The 21254-nt window shown below is 44.6% G+C and overlaps 2 protein-coding genes across 5 annotated transcripts in view; one reads left to right on the forward strand and one right to left on the reverse strand.

The window, feature by feature from the left end:
- LOC138735891 (large ribosomal subunit protein P1-like) overlaps positions 1-21254 on the forward strand; it is a 36292-nt gene that overhangs the window by 3101 nt on the left and 11937 nt on the right. The gene's annotated exons all lie outside the window — the stretch shown is intronic.
- LOC138735890 (putative uncharacterized protein DDB_G0291608) overlaps positions 226-21254 on the reverse strand; it is a 58216-nt gene continuing 37187 nt past the window's right edge. For 2 of the 4 annotated variants that reach the window (XM_069884489.1, XM_069884490.1), the window contains exon 3: positions 18116-20355. In XM_069884489.1, the coding sequence (XP_069740590.1) occupies positions 19141-20169 (1029 nt within the window). In that variant the 5' untranslated portion in view covers positions 20170-20355 and the 3' untranslated portion in view covers positions 18116-19140. Of the gene's footprint in view, positions 754-4310; positions 4409-12573; positions 12823-18115; positions 20359-21254 lie in introns of those variants that run through there. The other 2 variants (XM_069884492.1, XM_069884491.1) reach the window with 2 other exon arrangements.

Genomic DNA, 21254 nt, shown 5'->3' on the forward strand with positions numbered 1-21254 from the left:
AAATGTTCCTTAGGGATTGGTGATGAGACCTCAGCTTGGGTGTAATTGGGCAGCATGGGCACGTGGACCAAAAGGGCCAGTTACCATGTTGTATGTCTAAATATTTTTTTGATTAAAGCTTCTTACTATATCTTTAATTGACAGCACAGAAAATATTATTGATAAATCTGCTGATTGCTCGAAGATGGTGAGCTGTGAAGAGGGTGTAAGGAGGTTAGAGAGGGATATGTTCAAAGGTTCCTTTTATTGTCACTGAACAATACATTAAAATGTAACATAGATGATCATTAGGCAAACACAGAGTCGCCATGAGAATTGCCGTCACCCTAACAAAAGGTGAAAGAGAAGCAAAGGAAAGTTTCTTCAGAAGCGCTGAGTGTCCGTGGCTTTGCCTCCAGCGCTCCCACAGCCTCTGCAGCCGAACAGATTCCTGTTCAATCCATCAGCAGCCTGAGCTCCAGATCCAAACCTCCGACATGATCAGGAAACCTGCAGCTCCTGAGGTCCTTCAGGAGCCTTTCTTGTCCTCAGCACCCACTTGAATTCCGGATCCAATACCTGGTTCCCATGATTTGGTCTCCAGCAGCCCGTAGCCTATCCAGATCCCCCACCCGCAGGTTGCCCGCAAACTGTGTGCGACTCTCAGCCATTGAGCCCCTCACTGGTCCGTCGCCGTGTTCACCACCCTGGAGGATCGTCTTCTCTGCTCCTCCTTCTCAACATTGGGGGGGGAGGGGGCTATTCTTTCCATTTCTGTTGGTTATGGATAGGTCAAGTAAGGAGATAAACATAACAAAATGGAGCATAATGTGGAAAATGTGAAATTGTACACTTTAGATGAGGAGTATAAAATTAATTTATTTGCTGATGACGTATTGGTGTATTTAATAAACCCAGCTCAGTCACTTTTGCATTTGAAGGAATGTTTAATACAATATGGATGTCTTTCTGGATATAAAGTTAATTGGGAAAAAAGTGAAATATTACCGGTAAGTGAAGGAGATTATTCAGTTTATAAGAATATTATTAATTTGAAGTGGACTGATCGAATTAAATATCTGGGTATAATTTTGAATGTTAATTATCAATCTTTATATAAATTAAATTATGCTCCGTTAATGAAAAAAATTAAAACTGATTTGATTAAATGGAAAGATTTACCTATTAATTTATTGGGTAGGATAAATACAATTAAGATGAATATCTTTCCGCGTATACAATATTTGTTTCAATCTATTCCGTATTTACTTGTTAAAAAATTTTTTCGAGATTTGAATAAAATGGTTAGGGAGTCTTTATGGAGGGGTAAATTTTCGAGAGTAGCTTTGAATAAATTAACTTGGAAATATGAGTTGGGGGAATACGTTTAACACATTTTCAAAATTATTATGAAGCAGCCCAACTTAAATTTATTAGTTCATTGATGGATTTGGTACAGCCTCCTAGTTGAGCTAAAATTGAGATGGCAAGTATTTCTGAATTTGAAATACATCAATTTTTGTTTAGGTGGAATATAAATTTGTTACAACAATATAATGTGCCTATACTAAAACATTTAATGAAATTAGGGATAAAGAAAAATAAAATGATAGGCTCCAGGGATAAATTATTGGCTTTGACTCCGTTGTATAATAATCAACTTATTTCTTTTTCAATACATAATCAAAGTTTATTGCATTGGAGATTTAAAGGTGTGAAAAATTTGGGAGATTATTTTAAAGAGGGTAAGTTTTTATCTTTTAATCAGATGAGAGAAGATTTTGGTATTGATAAGAATTCTTTATTTCTTTATTATCAAATTTGATCTTTGGCAAAATGTATGTTTGGTAGAGAGATGATTTTACCTAAAATGACTAAATTTGAGACTTTTCTTATGAAGGTACCAGAGAAGGGTTATATCTATGAATCAAATATTACAGGATGGTATGGATAAAAAGGATTGGGATAGATCTAAAATTAAATGGGAAGCGGATATTGGTTTTATTTTTTCTCAAGATGATTGGTTAGATATCTGTTATGATAGTGTAACTGGATTGATGAATGCATGTTATGTAATGATTAATTACAATTTTTTACATCAATTATATTGACACCTGAAAAATTTTTAAAAATATGGTTTTAATGAATCAGATTTGTATTTTAGATGTGGTAATACGGTTGGAACTTTTTTTCATGCTGTTTGGTCATGTATACATATACAATCTTTTTGGAAGAAAATTCAGTCATTTTTAGAATACCTGTGTAAGATTAAAATAGTTTTAGATCCAACAGTATTTTTATTGGGTAGTTTGCAACCTCTGAAAGGTTTGGGATTAGATAAGTTCCAGCTTGCTTTTGTATATTTAGCTTTATCCATAGTGAAAAAATGTATTGCTAGTACGTGGAAAGATACAAAAATGATTGATATTAATAGATGGCATAATGAGATTAAATATTGTTTAATAATGGGAAAAAATTACATATGTTTCACATGATCATTATAATTTTTTTATTAATAAGTGGCTGTTATACTTGGAATATTTACATTTCAATTTATATTGACTAGATTTTAATATGTATATTTAACTTTTTCTTTAATATTCTTTCTTTTTTCTTTTTTTTATGGCTCTCCTTAGGAGAATTGGCTGAAGGGGGTTTCTTTTCTTTTTTTCTTTTTTCTATATAAAAAAAGTTCATGTTTATGTTTAAGTGCTGCATATGTCATATATTATTTGTTTTTTGAATGAATAAATAAAGTTGTTTTTTTTTAAATTGTACACTTTAGCAGGAAAAATAAAAACCAAAACATATCTAAATGTTGAGATACAGACAGACAAGTGTAGGATTTGAGTGTCTGAATCTGCAAGAGGTTAGTATGTGTGTTCAGCAAATAATTAGTAAACTTTGGAGAACAATATTATCCATTCTACTGGGGAGGAACGTAAAAGGAGGGGACGTCTGCTTCATTTATCCAGAGAGCCAAAACAAACAGCTGGATGAGCAGTATATGAGGAGGCAAAGGGATGGTCAAGGGCTCCACCACCTTCTCAAGGGCAAAGTTAGCAGAGCTGGGACTTTTCTCTTTTGAGCATAGAAAGATGGGAGGAGACTTAATAGAGGTCCACAAGATTATGAGAGGGATAGACAGGTTGGACAGCCAGCACCAGTTTCCCAGACCAGACGACATGTGTACAAAGTGAAGAGAGTGAAGGTTAAGGGAGACATCAAGGGGAAGTTTTTTTTTACACAGAGTAGTGGGTGCCTGGAATGCCTTGCCAGGGATGGTGGTGGAGGCTGAAAGATTAGAGACATAGAAGAAAGAGACTCTTAAACAGGCACATGGATGAAGGAAAAATAGAGGGTTAAAGGGTAGGGAGAGTTTAGTACTTTTTTGTTATGGAATACATGGGTCATCACAACATCAAGGGCCGAAGGGCCTAAACAGTGCTGTAGTGTTTGATGTCTTATGTTCTAATTGGGTGGCACAGGTTTAAATGGCTAGGATTGGTTTCTACACTTTTGTAAATTTTTTACAAAATTTAAAAGAGATACAGTTCAGCGGAAGCTAGATTAACACACAAGGACCAAGCATGGGGGTGGAGTGAAATATGAAGGTGATTGGGCATAAATGCTGTCAGGAATCGGTTGAGCCAAAAGTCCTGATGCTCCAAACGTTCTGTCATGATTGTTCTGAAATCATCAAGAATTGGAGAGCAGGGACGTCTCAGAGATGCATCATTGACTCTCAGAGAAAAGGTCAGTGTTGAGATTGGAAAGGACATTGTCATGAATCAACTAATCAGGGCAGAAAAAGTCTGTGTTCTCCAGATGGCAATTCATCACAGGCTTTTTAGATATACAGATAAATAACATCTAGCCAGGTTTTAAAGTTAGGGGGAGCGAGCACATAAAAAAGGCACCTCCACACCTACCAGATGATGAGTCAATGGTTGAATGGTGGGCCATGCTGAGCTTTCAGCGTCAGCAGATGAGAGGGTTGGCGGCGGTAGACCTGGAGTGGGGGGGGGGGGGGGTGGAGGCACCACTTTTGAAAAATGTGTTCATGGGGAGTTGCATCCCCATCCCTAGCTTTTCCACTGCTACCTCGTAACTTATGTCCACCCCCTCTTATCATCTCTTCAAATAAGCATTGATGTGGACCTCCTTTGCTGAAATTCACCAACACATGTTTTGGTCTTGTTCATCCTTAGAAAACTATTGGAAAAAAATTTTTAATATCTTCTCAACTATACTCCAGGTTGAGCTACGACCCAATCCAATAACTGCTCTTTTCAGAGTTACTGTCTGAGACATAGAGAGTTTTTCTGTACCTGTTCAACGGGTTGTGGCCTTCTCTTCATTCAAATGGAAAGGCTCTCGACCTCCAACAGTGTTTCAATGGTTTTCTCATATTATGTCCTGTCTAAGCCTAGAAAAAAAATTAGATATCACGTATTTGATTCACTGGTGAAATTTGAAGATATCTGACGACCTTTTATGTCTTATTTTCATATGATGTAAATGTTTCTAATCTGATTAGATGTATTTACTCTTCTAGATGAGAGATAGTCTTACCTTTGTTTTTTGATTTACGGTAGGAACCAAAAACTACAAAATATGTAACCCTCAGGATAAGCTGCTCACCTGTTTTTGTTAGTATTTTTTTATTAGAGTAGGTTAAGTGGGGATTTTTATATAATACTTTTGTTGGTTTTTTAAATTTTCATCCATTGCCATTGGAGGCGGGGGGGAAACCGAGTTTATACTGTTTGATGATTTATCTTATTTTATATATATGTATGTGACATTGTACTTTCAGTTTTGTTCCATTTTCTTCTAAAAACCAATAAAAAAAGATTGAAAAGAGAATATTTTTGAAAGTGAGACCATTTTCTTTCACTTTCTCTTTTATCGGGATTCCAGTTTTTTAAAATTCTCCCAGATACCTTCTTTGTCCTGCTTTGATTACAATTACTGATTCCTGTCTTCCTGTCATGGGGCCTCCGTGTCGATGCAATCATGAAGAAGGCTCACAAGCGGCTATACTTCATGAGGAGTTTGAGGAGATTTGTTATGTCACCAAAGATTCTTGCAGATTTCTACAGATGTACCATGGAGAGCATTCTGACTGTTTGTGTCACTGTCTAGTATGGAGATGCCAATGCACAGGACAGGAAAAAGACTACAGAGAGTTGGGAACTCATTTAGCGCCATCATGAGCTCCAGTCATCACTCCATTGAGGAGATCTATAAGAGACAATGTCTTAAGAAAGCAGCCTCTACCCTCAAGGACCCTCACCACCCAGGCCATGCCCTTTTCACACTGCTACCATCAGGAAGGATGTACAGGAGCCTGAAGACGAACACCCAATGTTACAAAAACAGCTTCTTCCCCTCCGCCATCAGATTTCTGAATGAACAATGAATCGCAGACACTACCTCACTTTCTCCTATTTTCATACGCTATTTATTTATTTTTAAAATATAATTTATAGAAATACTTGCTCCGTGACGCTGCTCCATAATAACAAATGTGTGTCATGTTCATGAGAGGGAGTTCTGATTTGAAATGCCACCTCTCAAATGTACAGATGCAAGCCATCCAAATCTGGGCACTTACCCTCTGTGAGTTGGATAATTTTATTTAACATTTGTCATCTTCCAGTCATTTCAAACCTTGAATTCCCACCTGAATTATTCCTTTGTTGAAGACTGAAGCAATGTAATTAATTACTTTAGATCACCGTGTCTGCTGTTTTACTATCCACCCCCTCCATACTCCATTCCCAACTTAACTTTTCTGGTTTCACCTATGTTCCTGTAAATTATTTCAGAACTTGTTCAACAATTCCTGATATTATTCCTCTTTGACTTCATTGCAGTTTACATTAGAAGGTTACATTAGAACACTACTGCACAATACAGGCCCTTGGTTCCTCCATTTTGTGCCAACCAATATATTCCTAAAAGAAAAAAAATACTAAACCATCTCTACCTCGTAACCCTCTATTTTTCTTCCATCCATGTACCTGTCTTTTTCTTTCTTTGGCTTGGCTTCGAGGACGAAGATTTATGGAGGGGTATGTCCACGTCTGCTGCAGGCTCGTTGGTGACTGGCAAGTCTGATATGGGACAGGCAGGCACGGTTGCAGCAGTTGCAAGGGAAAATTGGTTGGTTGGAGTTGGGTTTTTCCTCCTTTGTCTTTTGTCAGTGAGGTGGGCTCTGCGGTCTTCTTCAAAGGAGGTTGCTGCCCGCCGAACTGTGAGGCGCCAAGATGCACAGTTGGAGGCGATATCAACCCACTGGCAGTGGTCAATGAGACAGGCACCAAGAGATTTCTTTAAGCAGTCCTTGTACCTCTTCTTTGGTGCACCTCTGTCTCAGTGGCCAGTGGAGAGCTTGCCATAGAACACAATCTTGGGAAGGCGATGGTCCTCCATTCTGGAGACGTGACCCACCCAGCGCAGTTGGGTCTTCAGCAGCATGGATTCGATGCTTGCGGACTCTGCCAGCTCGAGTACTTCAATGTTGGTGATGAAGTCACTCCAATGAATGTTGAGGATGGAGCGGAGACAGCGCTGATAGAAGCGTTCTAGGAGCCGTAGGTGATGCCGGAAGAGGACCCATGATTCGGAGCCGAACAGGAGCGTGGGTATGACAACGTCTCTGTACACGCTGATCTTTGTGTGTTTCTTCAGGTGGTTGTTTTTCCAGACTCTTTTGTGTAGACTTCCAAAGGCGCTATTTGCCATGGTGAGTCTGTTGTCTATCTCTTTGTCGATCCTTGCATCAGATGAAATGGTGCAGCCGAGATAGGTAAACTGGTTGACCGTTTTGAGTTCAGTGTGCCTGATGGAGATGTGGGGGGGCTGGTGGTCATGGTGGGGAGCTGGCTGATGGAGGACCTCAGTTTTCTTCAGGCTGACTTCCAGGCCAAACATTTTGGCAGTTTCCGCAAAACAGGACGTCATGTGCTGGAGAGCTGGCTCTGAATGGGCAACTAAATCGGCATCGTCTGCAAAGAGTAGTTCACGGACAAGTTGCTCTTGTGTCTGAGCTTGCAGGCGCCTCAGATTGAAGAGACTGCCATCCGTGCGGTACCGGGTGTAAACACTGTCTTCATTGTTGAGGTCTTTATTGGCTTGTTTCAGCATCATGCTGAAGAAGATAGTAAAGAGGGTTGGTGCGAGGATGCAGCCTTGCTTCACACCGTTGTCAATGGAGAAGGGTTCGGAGAGCTCATTGCTGTATCTGACCCAACCTTGTTGGTTTTCGTGCAGTTGGATAACCATGTTGAGGAACTTGGGGGGCATCCGAGGCGCTCTAGTATTTGCCAAAGCCCTTTCCTGCTCACGGTGTCAAAGGCTTTGGTGAGGTCAACAAAGGTGATGTAGAGTCCTTTGTTTTGTTCTTGCACTTTTCTTGGAGCTGTCTGAGGGCAAAGGCCATGTCAGTAGTTCCTCTGTTTGCGCGAAAGCCACACTGTGATTCTGGGAGGACATTTTCGGCGACACTAGGTATTAGTCTATTAAGGAGAATCCTAGCGAAGATTTTGCCTGCAATGGAGAGCAGCATGATTCCCCTGTCTAAGAGTCTCTTAAATGCCCTAATGTTCCAGCCTCCACCACTATACCTGGCAAGGCATTCCAGGCCCCTGCAACTCTCTGTGTAAAAAAAAAAAAAACACCCCTGATGTCTCCCTAAACTTTCCTCCCTTCACTTTGTAGAGATGTCCTCTGGTGTTTGCTATTCCTGTCTGGGAAAAAGGCACTTGCTATCTATGCCTCTCATAATCTTGTCGACCTCTGTTAAGTCTCCTTTCATCCTCCTTTGTACAAAGAGAAGAATCCCAGCTCTGTTAACCTTGCCTCATAAGACTTATTTTCCAATCTAGGCAACATCCTGGTAAATCTCCTCTGCACTCTCTCCATGGCTTTCTCATCCTTCCTATAATGAGGTGACCAGAACTGAACCCAATACCCCAAGTGTGGTCTCACCAGAGATTTGTAAAGTTGCAACATTCCCTCATGACTCTTGAATTCAATCCCCCTATTAATGAAGCCCAACATCCTATAGGCCTTCTTTTAACTATTTATCAACCTGTGTGGCAACCTCGAGAGATGCATGAATTTGGACCCCAAGGTCCCTCTGTTCCTCCACACTGTTAAGTATCTGACCATTAATCCTGTACTCACAGGCTTCTGGTTTAACCTTCCAAAATGCATCCCCTCACTTTTCTCCCCAACTTTGTATCCTGTCTATATCCTTTTGTAACTTACAACAATGTTCAGCGCTATCCACAACTCCTCCAGGCTGGAGAAACTCAGCAGATCAAACTGTGTACTTTAGATATCAAAGATAAGGATACATTATCAATTTTCAGGCCTGAGCCCTTCATCAAGGTATGAGCAAACTGTTATATAGCAAAGATAAAGATACATAACCAACATTTCAGGCTTGCGCTGTTCATTAAAGAACACTGTTTGACCTGCTGAGCTTTTCCAGCATTGTGTTTTTACTTCAGCCATGGTGTTTGCAAATTTCAGAGCTTCACTTGAATCTGGTGGGCTTGTGATTTCACCCTCGTGAATCTTCATCCTGAAGAGAGAGGTTGAAGAAAGTCTGGCCGGGGTGAGATGAGTCTTAAGTCATGTTGGGTGGTTTCTGTGGCAGCGGGAAGTGTAGACAGTGTCGATGAAGGACAAGGGGGTTGGTCTGATGGACTGAGGACACAGGTTTACTTTAATTAGTAAAAGGTATGAAGGAGAGTTGAGGACAATGAGATGTGATCTGTAGGTCTCTGGTCGAGAGCTGGGAGGTCCACTTATGACCAGCATGCACACGATAGGCTAAGGTTCTGTGGCTCCACGTAGAAAATGGGAAGGTGAAGGTCATATTCCTGGCACTCAGGAATATGGCTAAACCTGAAACAACAGACATCAGGAATTAGGTTTCACAATTGAGTGGAGAAAGGATGACCAAATCACAGTACAGAACACAATGCTGGAGAAACTCAGCAGGTCAAACAGTGTCCTTTATCTTTCTTTGGCTTGGCTTCGCGGACGAAGATTTATGGAGGGGGTAAAAAAGTCCACGTCAGCTGCAGGCTCGTTTGTGGCTGACCAGTCCGATGCGGGACAGGCAGACACGATTGCAGCGGTTGCAAGGGAAAATTGGTTGGTTGGGGTTGGGTGTTGGGTTTTTCCTCCTTTGCCTTTTGTCAGTGAGGTGGGCTCTGCGGTCTTCTTCAAAGGAGGCTGCTGCCCGCCAAACTGTGAGGAGCCAAGATGCACGGTTTGAGGCGTTATCAGCCCACTGGCGGTGGTCAATGTGGCAGGCACCAAGAGATTTCTTTAGGCAGTCCTTGTACCTTTTCTTTGGTGCACCTCTGTCACGGTGGCCAGTGGAGAGCTCGCCATATAATACGATCTTGGGAAGGCGATGGTCCTCCATTCTGGAGACGTGACCCATCCAGCGCAGCTGGATCTTCAGCAGCGTGGACTCGATGCTGTCGACCTCTGCCATCTCGAGTACCTCGACGTTAGGGGTGTGAGCGCTCCAATGGATGTTGAGGATGGAGCGGAGACAACGCTGGTGGAAGCGTTCTAGGAGCCGTAGGTGGTGCCGGTAGAGGACCCATGATTCGGAGCCGAACAGGAGTGTGGGTATGACAACGGCTCTGTATACGCTTATCTTTGTGAGGTTTTTCAGTTGGTTGTTTTTCCAGACTCTTTTGTGTAGTCTTCCAAAGGAGCTATTTGCCTTGGCGAGTCTGTTGTCTATCTCATTGTCGATCCTTGCATCTGATGAAATGGTGCAGCCGAGATAGGTAAACTGGTTGACCGTTTTGAGTTTTGTGTGCCCGATGGAGATGTGGGGGGGCTGGTAGTCATGGTGGGGAGCTGGCTGATGGAGGACCTCAGTTTTCTTCAGGCTGACTTCCAGGCCAAACATTTTGGCAGTTTCCGCAAAGCAGGACGTCAAGCGCTGAAGAGCTGGCTCTGAATGGGCAACTAAAGCGGCATCATCTGCAAAGAGTAGTTCACGGACAAGTTTCTCTTGTGTCTTGGTGTGAGCTTGCAGGCGCCTCAGATTGAAGAGACTGCCATCCGTGCGGTACCGGATGTAAACAGCGTCTTCATTGTTGGGGTCTTTCATGGCTTGGTTCAGCATCATGCTGAAGAAGATTGAAAAGAGGGTTGGTGCGAGAACACAGCCTTGCTTCACGCCATTGTTAATGGAGAAGGGTTCAGAGAGCTCATTGCTGTATCTGACCCGACCTTGTTGGTTTTCGTGCAGTTGGATAATCATGTTGAGGAACTTTGGGGGACATCCGATGCGCTCTAGTATTTGCCAAAGCCCTTTCCTGCTCACGGTGTCGAAGGCTTTGGTGAGGTCAACAAAGGTGATGTAGAGTCCTTTGTTTTGTTCTCTGCACTTTTCTTGGAGCTGTCTGAGGGCAAAGACCATGTCAGTGGTTCCTCTGTTTGCGCGAAAGCCGCACTGTGATTCTGGGAGAATATTCTCAGCGACACTAGGTATTATTCTATTTAGTAGAATCCTAGCGAAGATTTTGCCTGCAATGGAGAGCAACGTGATTCCCCTGTAGTTTGAGCAGTCTGATTTCTCGCCTTTGTTTTTGTACAGGGTGATGATGGTGGCATCACGAAGATCCTGACAGTGTCCTTTATATAGCAAAGATAAAGATACATAACCATTGTTCCGGGCTTGGGCCCTTCATCTAGATATGGAAATATATCAGAAGGAGTCCAAACAAAAAGATAAGGGGGAAGATGAGGGGGAGAGGAACATGGTCACAAAGGCAGGAGGTATTAGATGGAGAAGGGAGGCAGGGCACAGCAGTAAGCAAGGAGAGAAGGGATGGCTGGGTGTATAGAGAGGGAAGGGGGTGGAGAGCTGAGGGAAAGAAAACAGAGGGAAAGGAAGGGAGGGTGAAAGGGAAAGCAGGTTAGCAGAAACCAGAGAAGTCGATGTTAATGCCATCCAGCTGGAGTGTGCCTTCCCTCCCTTATTCACATATTACCTCCTACCTTTGGGACCGTGCTCCTCCCCCTGCCCCTCCCTTCCTCCCCACCAGTTTGTTCGGACGTCTGCTGACATTTTTCTATATCTTGATAAAGGGATCAAGCCTGAAACATTGTTTATGTATCTTTATCTTTGCTATGTCAAGTACGCGGTTTGACCTGCTGAGTTTCTCCAGCCTTATGTTTTTACTTCAACCACGGTGTCCGCTGACTTGCGTGTTTTACTGCACTGTACAGAGCAACAGGAATGAACGAGGCACCGAGTAATGGAGCTCATAGAAATGGTGGAGAAACACAGCAGGTATGGAAAGAAAAGGCAGTTGATGTTTCGGGCCTGCATCCTTCGTCAGGAGTGTCGAAAATCAGGCAGGAGCTGGGATAGAAAAGTGGGGAGGGGGGAGGTGGATGGGGTGGAGAGGGAAGGTGGAAGAGCACAAGCAAACAGCTGAGAGGTTATAGGTCGACATGTAGGAGGCTAGAAGAGAAAGAAAATTATAAGAGATCAGGAGGCACAGTGGTCTCAGAAAAAAATCACCGAGAATATGGTGTGAAACAGAAATGGTGCAGAAACTCAGCTAGTCTTGCAGCGTCTATAGGAGGTAAAGTTAAGTTACCTTGAAGAAGGCCTCAGGCCTGAAACATCAGTTATATATCTCCTATGGACGCTGCGAGACCAGCTTGAGTTACTCCAGCATTTACCATGTTTTTACCTAGTACATGGTGTTGGATAAAATTAAACTGAGAAGATAGATCAGCTAGGACAGATGGAGAAGCACTACGGGGAATAGTTTCCCCAAGAACAATAACCATCTGTCGGATGGATGGAGGGTTGTGAGACAGGTTCACCAGCTCCACTCCCGGAGCGGCAGACATGTTGCAGGAGGGCAGGTGAAGTTGTCAATGTGGACAGAGGGTAGAGGTGATTGCATTGAAACATTGACGGGTTGTGGCAGGTGGTCTCATGCTAATACTTGCTTGTCCACATTGACAAAGCTAGTCCTATGTCTGTTTTCAACTCGTATCCCTCTAAACCAGGGGTGTCAAACTCAAATTCACGGAGGGCCAAAATTAAAAACTTGGAGTAAGTCGAGGGCCGAACTAAATATTTATTGAAAATTTTCAACATATGTAATGTTAAACTTTTTCTTATTAAAATAAATGTTTAATAATAGTTTTGGATAAACTCTTTCCAGAAGCATTAACAAATGAGAAATAAAATATTCAATAAATTATAGAGGATTTGTTAAATGTTGCTAGTGTGCTGTCGAATAGTAAAATCTGAGGGCTATTGAGAATGTGGGAGAATAACATGATTCCTGAAACAATCAAATGGGTGACTGATTGTGGGCATGAACTCTAGCAGGGTTATTTGCCATGCCCTTTTTCCATTAGTACAGATATCCTTTGATTTACACACTTTTCAAGTTTTATGTCTAATGAGCTTGTATCCAGGTGCAGGACCATTTTTAACCAGGAATATATTTATCACTGTGACATGAAACTATTGGAAGATCGTTTTATCCTGAGATTAAAGTTCATAATACTTACTCAGGCCTGTGTGTGGGAGGGCGGGGTTTGCGGGCGGGCGACAGTGCATCGGCTCTCGCTGCAGGGCGGCATCTCGGCGGATCAGCGGCCCCGTCACCATGAGTCGCGGGTCGGCCTGCAGCAGGGAGGGGGAGTGGGCAACGGTTCTGGCGAGGTCAGGCCCGAGGCCTCCGGTTCCGGGCGCTGGGAAGCGGCCTTGGTTTCCCCTGACACCGGCCAGGCCCCAAAACCAGAGTCCACGGTGAGACCCTGCAATGTAAACAGAGGAGGTGGGGGCGATTAGCAGGCTGATGCCAATGCATTCTGGGATTTGTTGTATTACTGTGCATGCGCTATACTGGCGCGGCGGCCAGCAGGCCACCTCTAATACATTTTTGAAATGATCTTGCGGGGTGGCCCGCGGGCCAGAGTTTGACATGTGTGCCCTATGCCATCGGAACTCTGTAATTAGTAAGGGATTGCTTAAGGTGGGATGTGAGTGGGAAGGAAAGGGTGAGAATCACTGCTCTAGACCCAATTGTTACTGAAATATTTTGCTTGAGAAAAATTGTCATTGGCCCATTTCCTTTAGCGTTCTGAAACCGTGCACATGACGAGTCAATGAGGGATGATTAAAGCAGTGGTCTTCAAACTTTTTCTTCCCACCCACAGACCACCTTAAGCAATCCCTTACTAATCACAGAGCACCAATGGCACAGGGACGCGAGTGGAAAGAAAAAGGTTGAGAACTGCTGTACTGTGGTAACTCCACATCTGATTAGGTTAATTGTTAGGCAAGTGGTCAGAGAAGGACCACCCCCCCACCCCAAGAAAGGCTTAAATCACAGGAACAAAATAAGCTTCCGTCTCACTGCTCCCAATCTTACACACAGTCCTGATGTGGAATGTGTGGTCGCAGCTCCACATTCACCCGAGTTCAGGTGCTGTCTGTGTGGAGTTTGTACGCTCTCCCCTTGTCTTGGACCAACAGGTCGGTCGCCTGACGAAGGCACCTGAACCCCCCATTGAAACACCGGCATCCGGGGCGGTGGAGGAATTGGCTGAGAAGAGCGCGTTGCTCCCACCCCCCTCCCATGGTTGGAGAGAGATTAAACTGCGATCTCACGGTGCCGGCTCGTCTCCAACAAAAGGAGCGGGAGGCAGGGTCCGCCACACACGGAGCGAGGGGGAAGGCATCGCCAATGAGACGTTTGGTCCGGCGTCACCACTGAAGCGCAGACCCAGCGAGGATGGTCCCCAACTCCAGCCGCGTCTGTGTGTCCGGGAGCCAGGCGGGCTGAGTGCGGCGCTCCGATCCCCGGGATTCGGGACTCTGAGATTCCTCCACACCTCCGGCGCCTTCATTTTCACCTTCAGTGTGCATGCGCTATACTGGCGCGGCGGCCAGCGGGCCAACTCTAATATATATTTAATATGATCTTGCGGGCCAAATATAATTATATCGCGGGCCGAATTTGGCCCGTGGGCTAGAGTTTGACATGTGTGCTCTAAACCTTTCCTATCCATGCACCTGTCCACATTTTCTAAACGCTACAAACCTCACACAACTATTGAGGACCTTTTCTATCCAGCACACAGTATCTTTGACCCACTGATATCAGGAAGGAGGTATAGGAGCATCAAAATCAGGACTGCCAGGCTGGTAAATAGCTTCTTCCCACAGGCTGTGAAATTGACGAATGGTTTCCTGTAATCAAGTAAATAATTTTCGCACGGTAGCAGCCAATTCCAGCCATTTAAACCCACTGCCGCCCAATTAACCTACAACCTCCAGTATGTTTTGGAGGTTGGAAGGAAACCGGAGCATCCGGAGGAAACTCATGCAGACCCAGGGAGAACGTACAAACTCCTTACAGACAGCGCTGGATTTGAATCCGGGTCGCAGTGCAGTAATAACGTCGCATTAACTTACGCTAACCGTGCTGCTCTTTGATCTTTCCCTCTCATTGTAAAACTATGCCCTACCCTGGAGTAAAAAAAACAAGGACTATTTATCTTATTCGTTCCCTTCATTATTTTATAAACCTCGAGAAAGTCACTTCTCAGCCTTCCTGTTCCAAGGAGAAAAGTCCCAGCCTGTCCGTTCTCTCCTTACTGTTCAATCCTAATGCTAGAGCAGAGGATGTTCTGAAGATAAAAAGCAAGTGTAAGGTGATGGGGAACAAGTTCCCCACAGTGTATCTCTATGTTGAGTGGCTGAAAACATCAGGAAGTGGTCAGGTATACAACATTATGATGGGTGTAGACAGTGTAAATGCAAGTAGGTTTTTTCCATTGAGGGTAGGTAAGATACAAACCAGGTTAAGGGTGAAACAGGAAAAGTTTAGGGGTAACATGAGGGGGAACTTCTTCACACAGAGAGTGGTGGGAGTGTGGAATGAGCTGCCAGCTGAAGTGTTGAATGCTGGCTCAATTTTAACATATAAGAAAAATGTGAACAGGATGAGAGAGGAATGGAGAAATCTGGACTGGGTGCAGATCAGTGGGACAAGGCAGAGAAACAGTTTGGCACAGGCTAGAAGGGTGAAAGGGCAGGTTTTTGTGCTGTAATGTTTCAGATTCAGATTTGTTGTCAGAGTACGTACATTACATTACATCACATACAATCCTGATTCTTTTTCCAGCAGGCAAGGCAGACCACATCTACTGCCCTACCCTCATCAATTTCTTTTGTAACCTCCCCAATTAGACTCATGAGGCACAACCTTCCCCTCACAAAGCCATGCTGACAATCCTTGAGTAGATTGTATTTCTCCAAATGCTCATCGATTTAATCCTTAAGAATCCTCTCCATTAGTTTGCACACTTCTGACATAAGACTCACCAGTCTATAATTCCCAGGATTCTCATTATCTTTTTTAAACCAGGGGACTACAGTTGTCATTCCTCAAAAATCATAGTTACTGCTCCAGCTATCTCATCCTTCACTTCCCATAGTACCCTGGAATATATCACATCCAGCCCCAGGGACTTATCATTCTTGATATTTCTAAGAAGATCTTCCTTAATCTCCACATTGTCCAGCACACAGGCCTATTCAATTTTGATCTCACCCCGATCAAATCCTTTTCTCTTGTGAATACTGAAGCAAAGTATTCATTTAGGACCTCTCCAGTCTACTCCGCCTCCAGGCACATGTTGCCTCCTTTATCCTTTATCATCATCCTTCTGTTCTTCACATACACATAGAACACCCTGGAGTTCTTCTTAATCCTACAGGCCAAATCCTTCTCATGCCCTTCAAGCTCTCCTAAATCCTTTCTTAAACTCCTTCCTGGCTGCTATATATTCAAGAGCCCACCTGCAGTCACGATAAGAAACCTGGTTTATTTCGAATCACCCCCCACTTTCAAAATGAAATTAGTTTGTAATCCATGGCTCTTTTGTTGACCATAAATCACTAATATTTCCATGACATTGACAGTTTTGTCCCAATTAGGAGATATGATTCTTTATCACGTAATGTTCCACGAAACACAATCACTGCAAGATGAGAATGTAATCTGCAGGAGGTTACTGAGAGACAAGCCAGCAGCCTTTAATTTTTCTCCTCTATGTTCTAGATGTCAGCCACAGAGACAGTGGCTTCATTTTACACAAAGCTCCCACATGTCTCTAACGAAGGAAGTCAGCCACGATCCAAGTCCAGCAGTTAAAGGGCAGTCAGTCCTGCAGGATATCTGTGCTTGAATTGGACTGAATCGTTTATTGTCATGTGTACAGGAAGTCAGGGAAACACTGTTATGCACGCTATCCAGGCAAATCAATGCATACGTAAGTACAACAGGTTGTGCAATAAGGTGTTCCAGTGAGTCACAGGGTGCAGGGTGGGGTGTTACAGTGAGTCACAGAGTGCAGGTGGGGCTTTACAGTGAGTCACAGAGTGCAGGTGCGGTGTTACAGTGAGTCACAGAGAGCAGAGTGCAGTGTTACAGTGAGTCACAGAGAGCAGAGTGCAAGGTGCAGTGTTCCAGTGAGTCACAGGGTGTAGGGTGGGGTGTTACAGTGAGTCATAGAGTACAGGTGCAGTGTTTACAGTGAGGCATAATAGAGTGTAGAGTGTAGTGATTACAGTGAGTCACAGAGTGCAGGTGTTACAGTGAGTCACAGAGTGCAGGTGCGGTGTTACAGTGAGTCACAGAGTGCAGGTGCGGTGTTACAGTGAGTCACAGAGTGCAGGTGCGGTGTTACAGTGAGTCACAGAGTGCAGGTGCAGTGTTTACAGTGAGGCATAATAGAGTGTAGAGTGTAGTGATTACAGTGAGTCACAGAGTGCAGGTGTTACAGTGAGTCACAGAGTGCAGGTGCGGTGTTACAGTGAGTCACAGAGTGCAGGTGCGGTGTTACAGTGAGTCACAGAGTGCAGGTGCGGTGTTACAGTGAGTCACAGAGTGCAGGTGCGGTGTTACAGTGAGTCACAGAGTGCAGGTGCGGTGTTACAGTGAGTCACAGAGTGTAGAATGTGAAGAAAACTACGGTTAAACAGTACAAGAGCATAATCTTTTTCCAATGTGGGGTCCATTTAAGAGTCTGATATGAGTCTTTATCACAGTCTCTGCAAAATTTGAGATGAATCTGCGGGAGGTTATATTTACCAATGAGGGATCCACTAAGAGTCTGATTATAACAGGAACAAAACTTTCCTCGATTTGAAGGTTTGTGTTTTTGAGCAGGTGTATCTTCTGTCAAACAGAAAGCGGAAAATGTGCATATGACCAGTGAGAGATGGGTCTTTTAATCTGTTGGCCACTTTCCTGAGACAGGAAGCAGAGTAGATGGAGTTGATGGAGGGAGGAGCGGCAAACTGCTGTAATAGAAGCGCTGTCACTGGTGCAGGCCCAGGAGAGAGGAAACCAGGGATAAGCACTGCTCAGCAAGGTTCTACTGCCTGGTTCTTTTGTTGACCGCTTCGTACAGATTTTAAATGGCCTGTTAAAGGAGCCAACAATGTTTTTCTCTAAATCCACCAACTGCAGGTGCAGCCATCTTTGGTCTGTACCCGAAGATGCCCCTGTGCTGGGCAGTGTATCTCAAAGGGTTGCAGACTCCAGGGGAGCCCTAGACTGGCGCAGGCCACCAGAAATGGGGAGAACATCCACCATTGAAAAGAAGTATAGGAGACAACCCCACAAGACAATGACCACAGCAGCAGACAGCAAGGGGCTCTGTGGTTGAAGGACCCACACAGGCTGTGGGCTGTTGGAGGCTGGCTGATGGAAGCCTGGCATCAAAACCAGGACTCAAGAGCGTGCTGAGGGTAAGAAGGGCTCCCTGAGGGCCTCGGGTGCTGAAGGCTTCCAGATTGTATCGGAGGTTTGGATCAGGAGCTCAGGTTGCCAACTGTTTGAACTGGAATCTACATGGCTGCAGAGGCAGCAGGAACACTGGGGGCGAATCCTCAGACATTCGATGTCTCTGGGAGGACTCACTTTTGCTTCTCCTTCTCCTATTGTTAAGGCATTGGGCAATCTCGCCGTGACTCTTTATTTACCTTACGGCAGACAGAAGTTGATTTATATCATGTATGTTATATTTCCTCTCTTGTCAGGAAGGTACAACAGCGACTACACTTCCTGAGAAGACTGAAGTGGGCAAGGCTACCAGCCACCATTCTACAGGAGCTCTATTGAGAGTGTCCTGGCCAGCTGCATCACAGTGTGGAATGGCTGCTGCAGATCAGAGGTCAATCCACAGGAATAAAGAGTGGAAGAAAGAATCACTGGAGTCTCCCCCCCCCACCACCATCAACGATCTATTGGGATCATTATCTGAAGAGACCCCTTCCACCCGCACAGAACATCAGAGCATCTTTCAGCTGCTCCCATTGGAGAAAAGATACAGGAGTATCAGAGCCAGCTTCTTCCCCCAGGCAGGAAGAATGTTGAACGACCAAAGGAACTGTTCCTCCTAAACTCTCATACTCACAAAATCATATTTATTTGTTTATATAGATTAAATATTTGTCCTGCATATGTATTGTTCATTTGAATGTGAGGTATGTGGTTGTGTGTCTGCGGCTTTTGCACCAAGGACCAGAGAAGGCTGTTTCGTGGTGTTGCACTTGTGCAATCAGATGTCAATAAATTTGACTACATGACAACAAAAAGAACCTTGAACTTTTGGGTATGTGATGACCTGAACCACATTCACAACACTATGCAGCTTCTTGCAGTCCTGAGCGGAGCAGATCCTATAACCACACTGTGGATGCATTTGGAACGGTGAAGGCAAGTGGAAAAACAGGGGCAAAGAACAATTAGCAGAATTATGTGGACCATAGCAAAACTCCAAACGAAGTTTTGCAGGAATCATTAATAGTACATCAGAGGGTTATCCATAAAAGGCTAGCCACTGGGTATGGTGGTCCCAGAGTAGTTTCTGGTTAGGATTGGGGTAGTTCAAAAGCCTGATAGCTGTTGAAAGCTGGGTCAAGGAGATACTGTATGTTTCATGGAGATTCTTAATCGAGCTGTTAATTCCAATAAATCTCTCCCACCCCCTCAATATCCTGACATATTTCCAAAAGATACAAACAACAAATCACAGTGCAATAAAAGTGATCATTGATTACCTTTCTACTCTCTTTATAAATGCAAGAAACCTGAAGTGTGAATCCATTGCAAACCCTCTAATCTCCAGCTCCACACTAACATGCTGGCACATGTACCACGCTTCAGCAGATGCCAGGCACAAACATGATGGCCCTGTCAGTGATGCACTGCCCCATTGAATTTGCCAACAGTTGCCTAGTACAAACATGGCAGCCATTGCTATGGTGCACACTCTCTCACCCCTCGATTTCCGGTTGCTGTCAGCAAACCCGATGCCTTGGCAGCTGAGTGACGGCGGGGTCAGTGAGGGAGCACGGTGCGATTGGTGAAGGAGCACAGTGGGGTTGGTGAGGGAGTGCGGTGGGAATGGTGAGGGAGCGCGGTGAATGTGGTGAGGGAGTGTAGCGAGGATGGTGAGGGAGTGTGGTAGGGACAGTGAGGGAGTGCACGGGGACAGTGAGGAAGCATGGTGGGGATGGTGAGGGAGTGCGGCAGGGTCAGTGAGGGAGTGTGGGAGGGTTGATGAGGGAGCACAGTACGGACAGTGAGGAAGTGCAGTGGGGTTGGTGAGGGAGCGCGGCGGGGACAGTGACGGGGTTGGTGAGGGAGTGCGGTGGGAATGGTGAGGGAGTGTGGCGGGGACAGTGACGGAGCATGGCGGGGTTGGTGAGGGAGTGCGGTGGGGACAGTGAGAGAGTGCGGTGTTGGTGAGGGAATGTGGCAAGTGTGGTGAGGGAGCGTGGAAGGGACGGTGAGGGAGCGTGGTAGGGACAGTGAGGGAGCACGGCGAGTGTGGTGAGGGAGTGCCACAAAGGAGTTTTGGGGCTGGGGAGTGTTGTGGTGCAATGTTGAGGAAGTGCCTCTCGGGGTGGGAGGGTGGAGGGTTTGGTGGCCATGGTGCTGAGGGAGCGCTGCAAAGAAAATCACTGTTGAAATGAATGACAGAGTCACTCCCTCCAGGTGGAAGGAACAGTAACTCTCCCCTGCAAACACTGCCTACTGACAGGCTGTGGGAGTTTTCATTTCTTCTGAGGTAGAAGACCATTCAGCTCATCTCGTCTCTGCCATCTCTCAGAGCAATCCCATTCTCCCATATTTCCCTGCAACCTTGCTGTCAGGCAGCTGGGAATGCTCTGTGAGGACGTATTCTGGTGGGGTGGCTGGGCCGGCTTGCCTACTGTCTGATGTACGTGGAACATCTCCCTGGTTCTTCGCGTTCTTGGCTGAATTCCTGCTGGAAGAAAGCTCTGAAGTAATTTGATTGAATACTAATAAAGGGAAGGAAATAACTGCTCTGCTCTCACATTGTAAGAATTGCTGAATTAACTCAGGAATTTAATGTAATGCATCATGCTTAATTCAGATAAATTAAATTCACGATAAACAATCTTTGAGATTAGAATCAGCAAATAAGGTATTAATCAAAAAGAAATCAGCCTTAACAAGGGATGCATTAACCAATTCTAAAGTAGGCAGTGGGCAGATGCTGGATCAGAGGGCTCTGACTGGGAGATCAGGGAACAAACAAAATAGGAGAATTCAACTTCGATGGAGACAAGAGTTTTGGTGGCACATTCACCTGAGGACTGCTGTGGATGTGGGGTAGGATAGAAGAAAGGTTAACCATCTGCTTCCGCCCTGCAAGGGAGGATGGCTGTGAAATTTGAAATGCTGGAGGAACTCAGCCGGTCTCCTCAGCTTCCATAGGAGGTAAAGATATATAACCAACGTTTCGGGCATGAGAAGCAACTGGTGAAACTTTCATTCCCCTACATTAAATGTAATAGATTTGCTGTAATTGTTTATTTCCATATTCCCTCCCCGACCCTTCCAACCATGGGTCTGATAACTTTTACATGAGAAAGTGGGCAAAGATTAAAAGAGACAAGAAATACATTTTAAATAAATATTCACAGGTATGTTATGTAGGACTAGATGTTAATATCCCTTATTGCATTCCTGAGACGCCACCTGGACTCTGGCAACTAAGTGGTGGCTTCTTGTGGGTTATCAAGTGGGCCCCCTCCTTCCTTAGTGTTTTGCTGACAGACCCATGACACTTTTTAGTGCATAAAAAGTGACCTCCAATAGCGCAGGCAATCCCTTTGTGGTGTGGGAGCAGTCCCTGAT

The sequence above is a fragment of the Narcine bancroftii genome, chromosome 6 (assembly GCF_036971445.1).
Source record: "Narcine bancroftii isolate sNarBan1 chromosome 6, sNarBan1.hap1, whole genome shotgun sequence".
NCBI classification, from domain to species: domain Eukaryota; kingdom Metazoa; phylum Chordata; class Chondrichthyes; order Torpediniformes; family Narcinidae; genus Narcine; species Narcine bancroftii.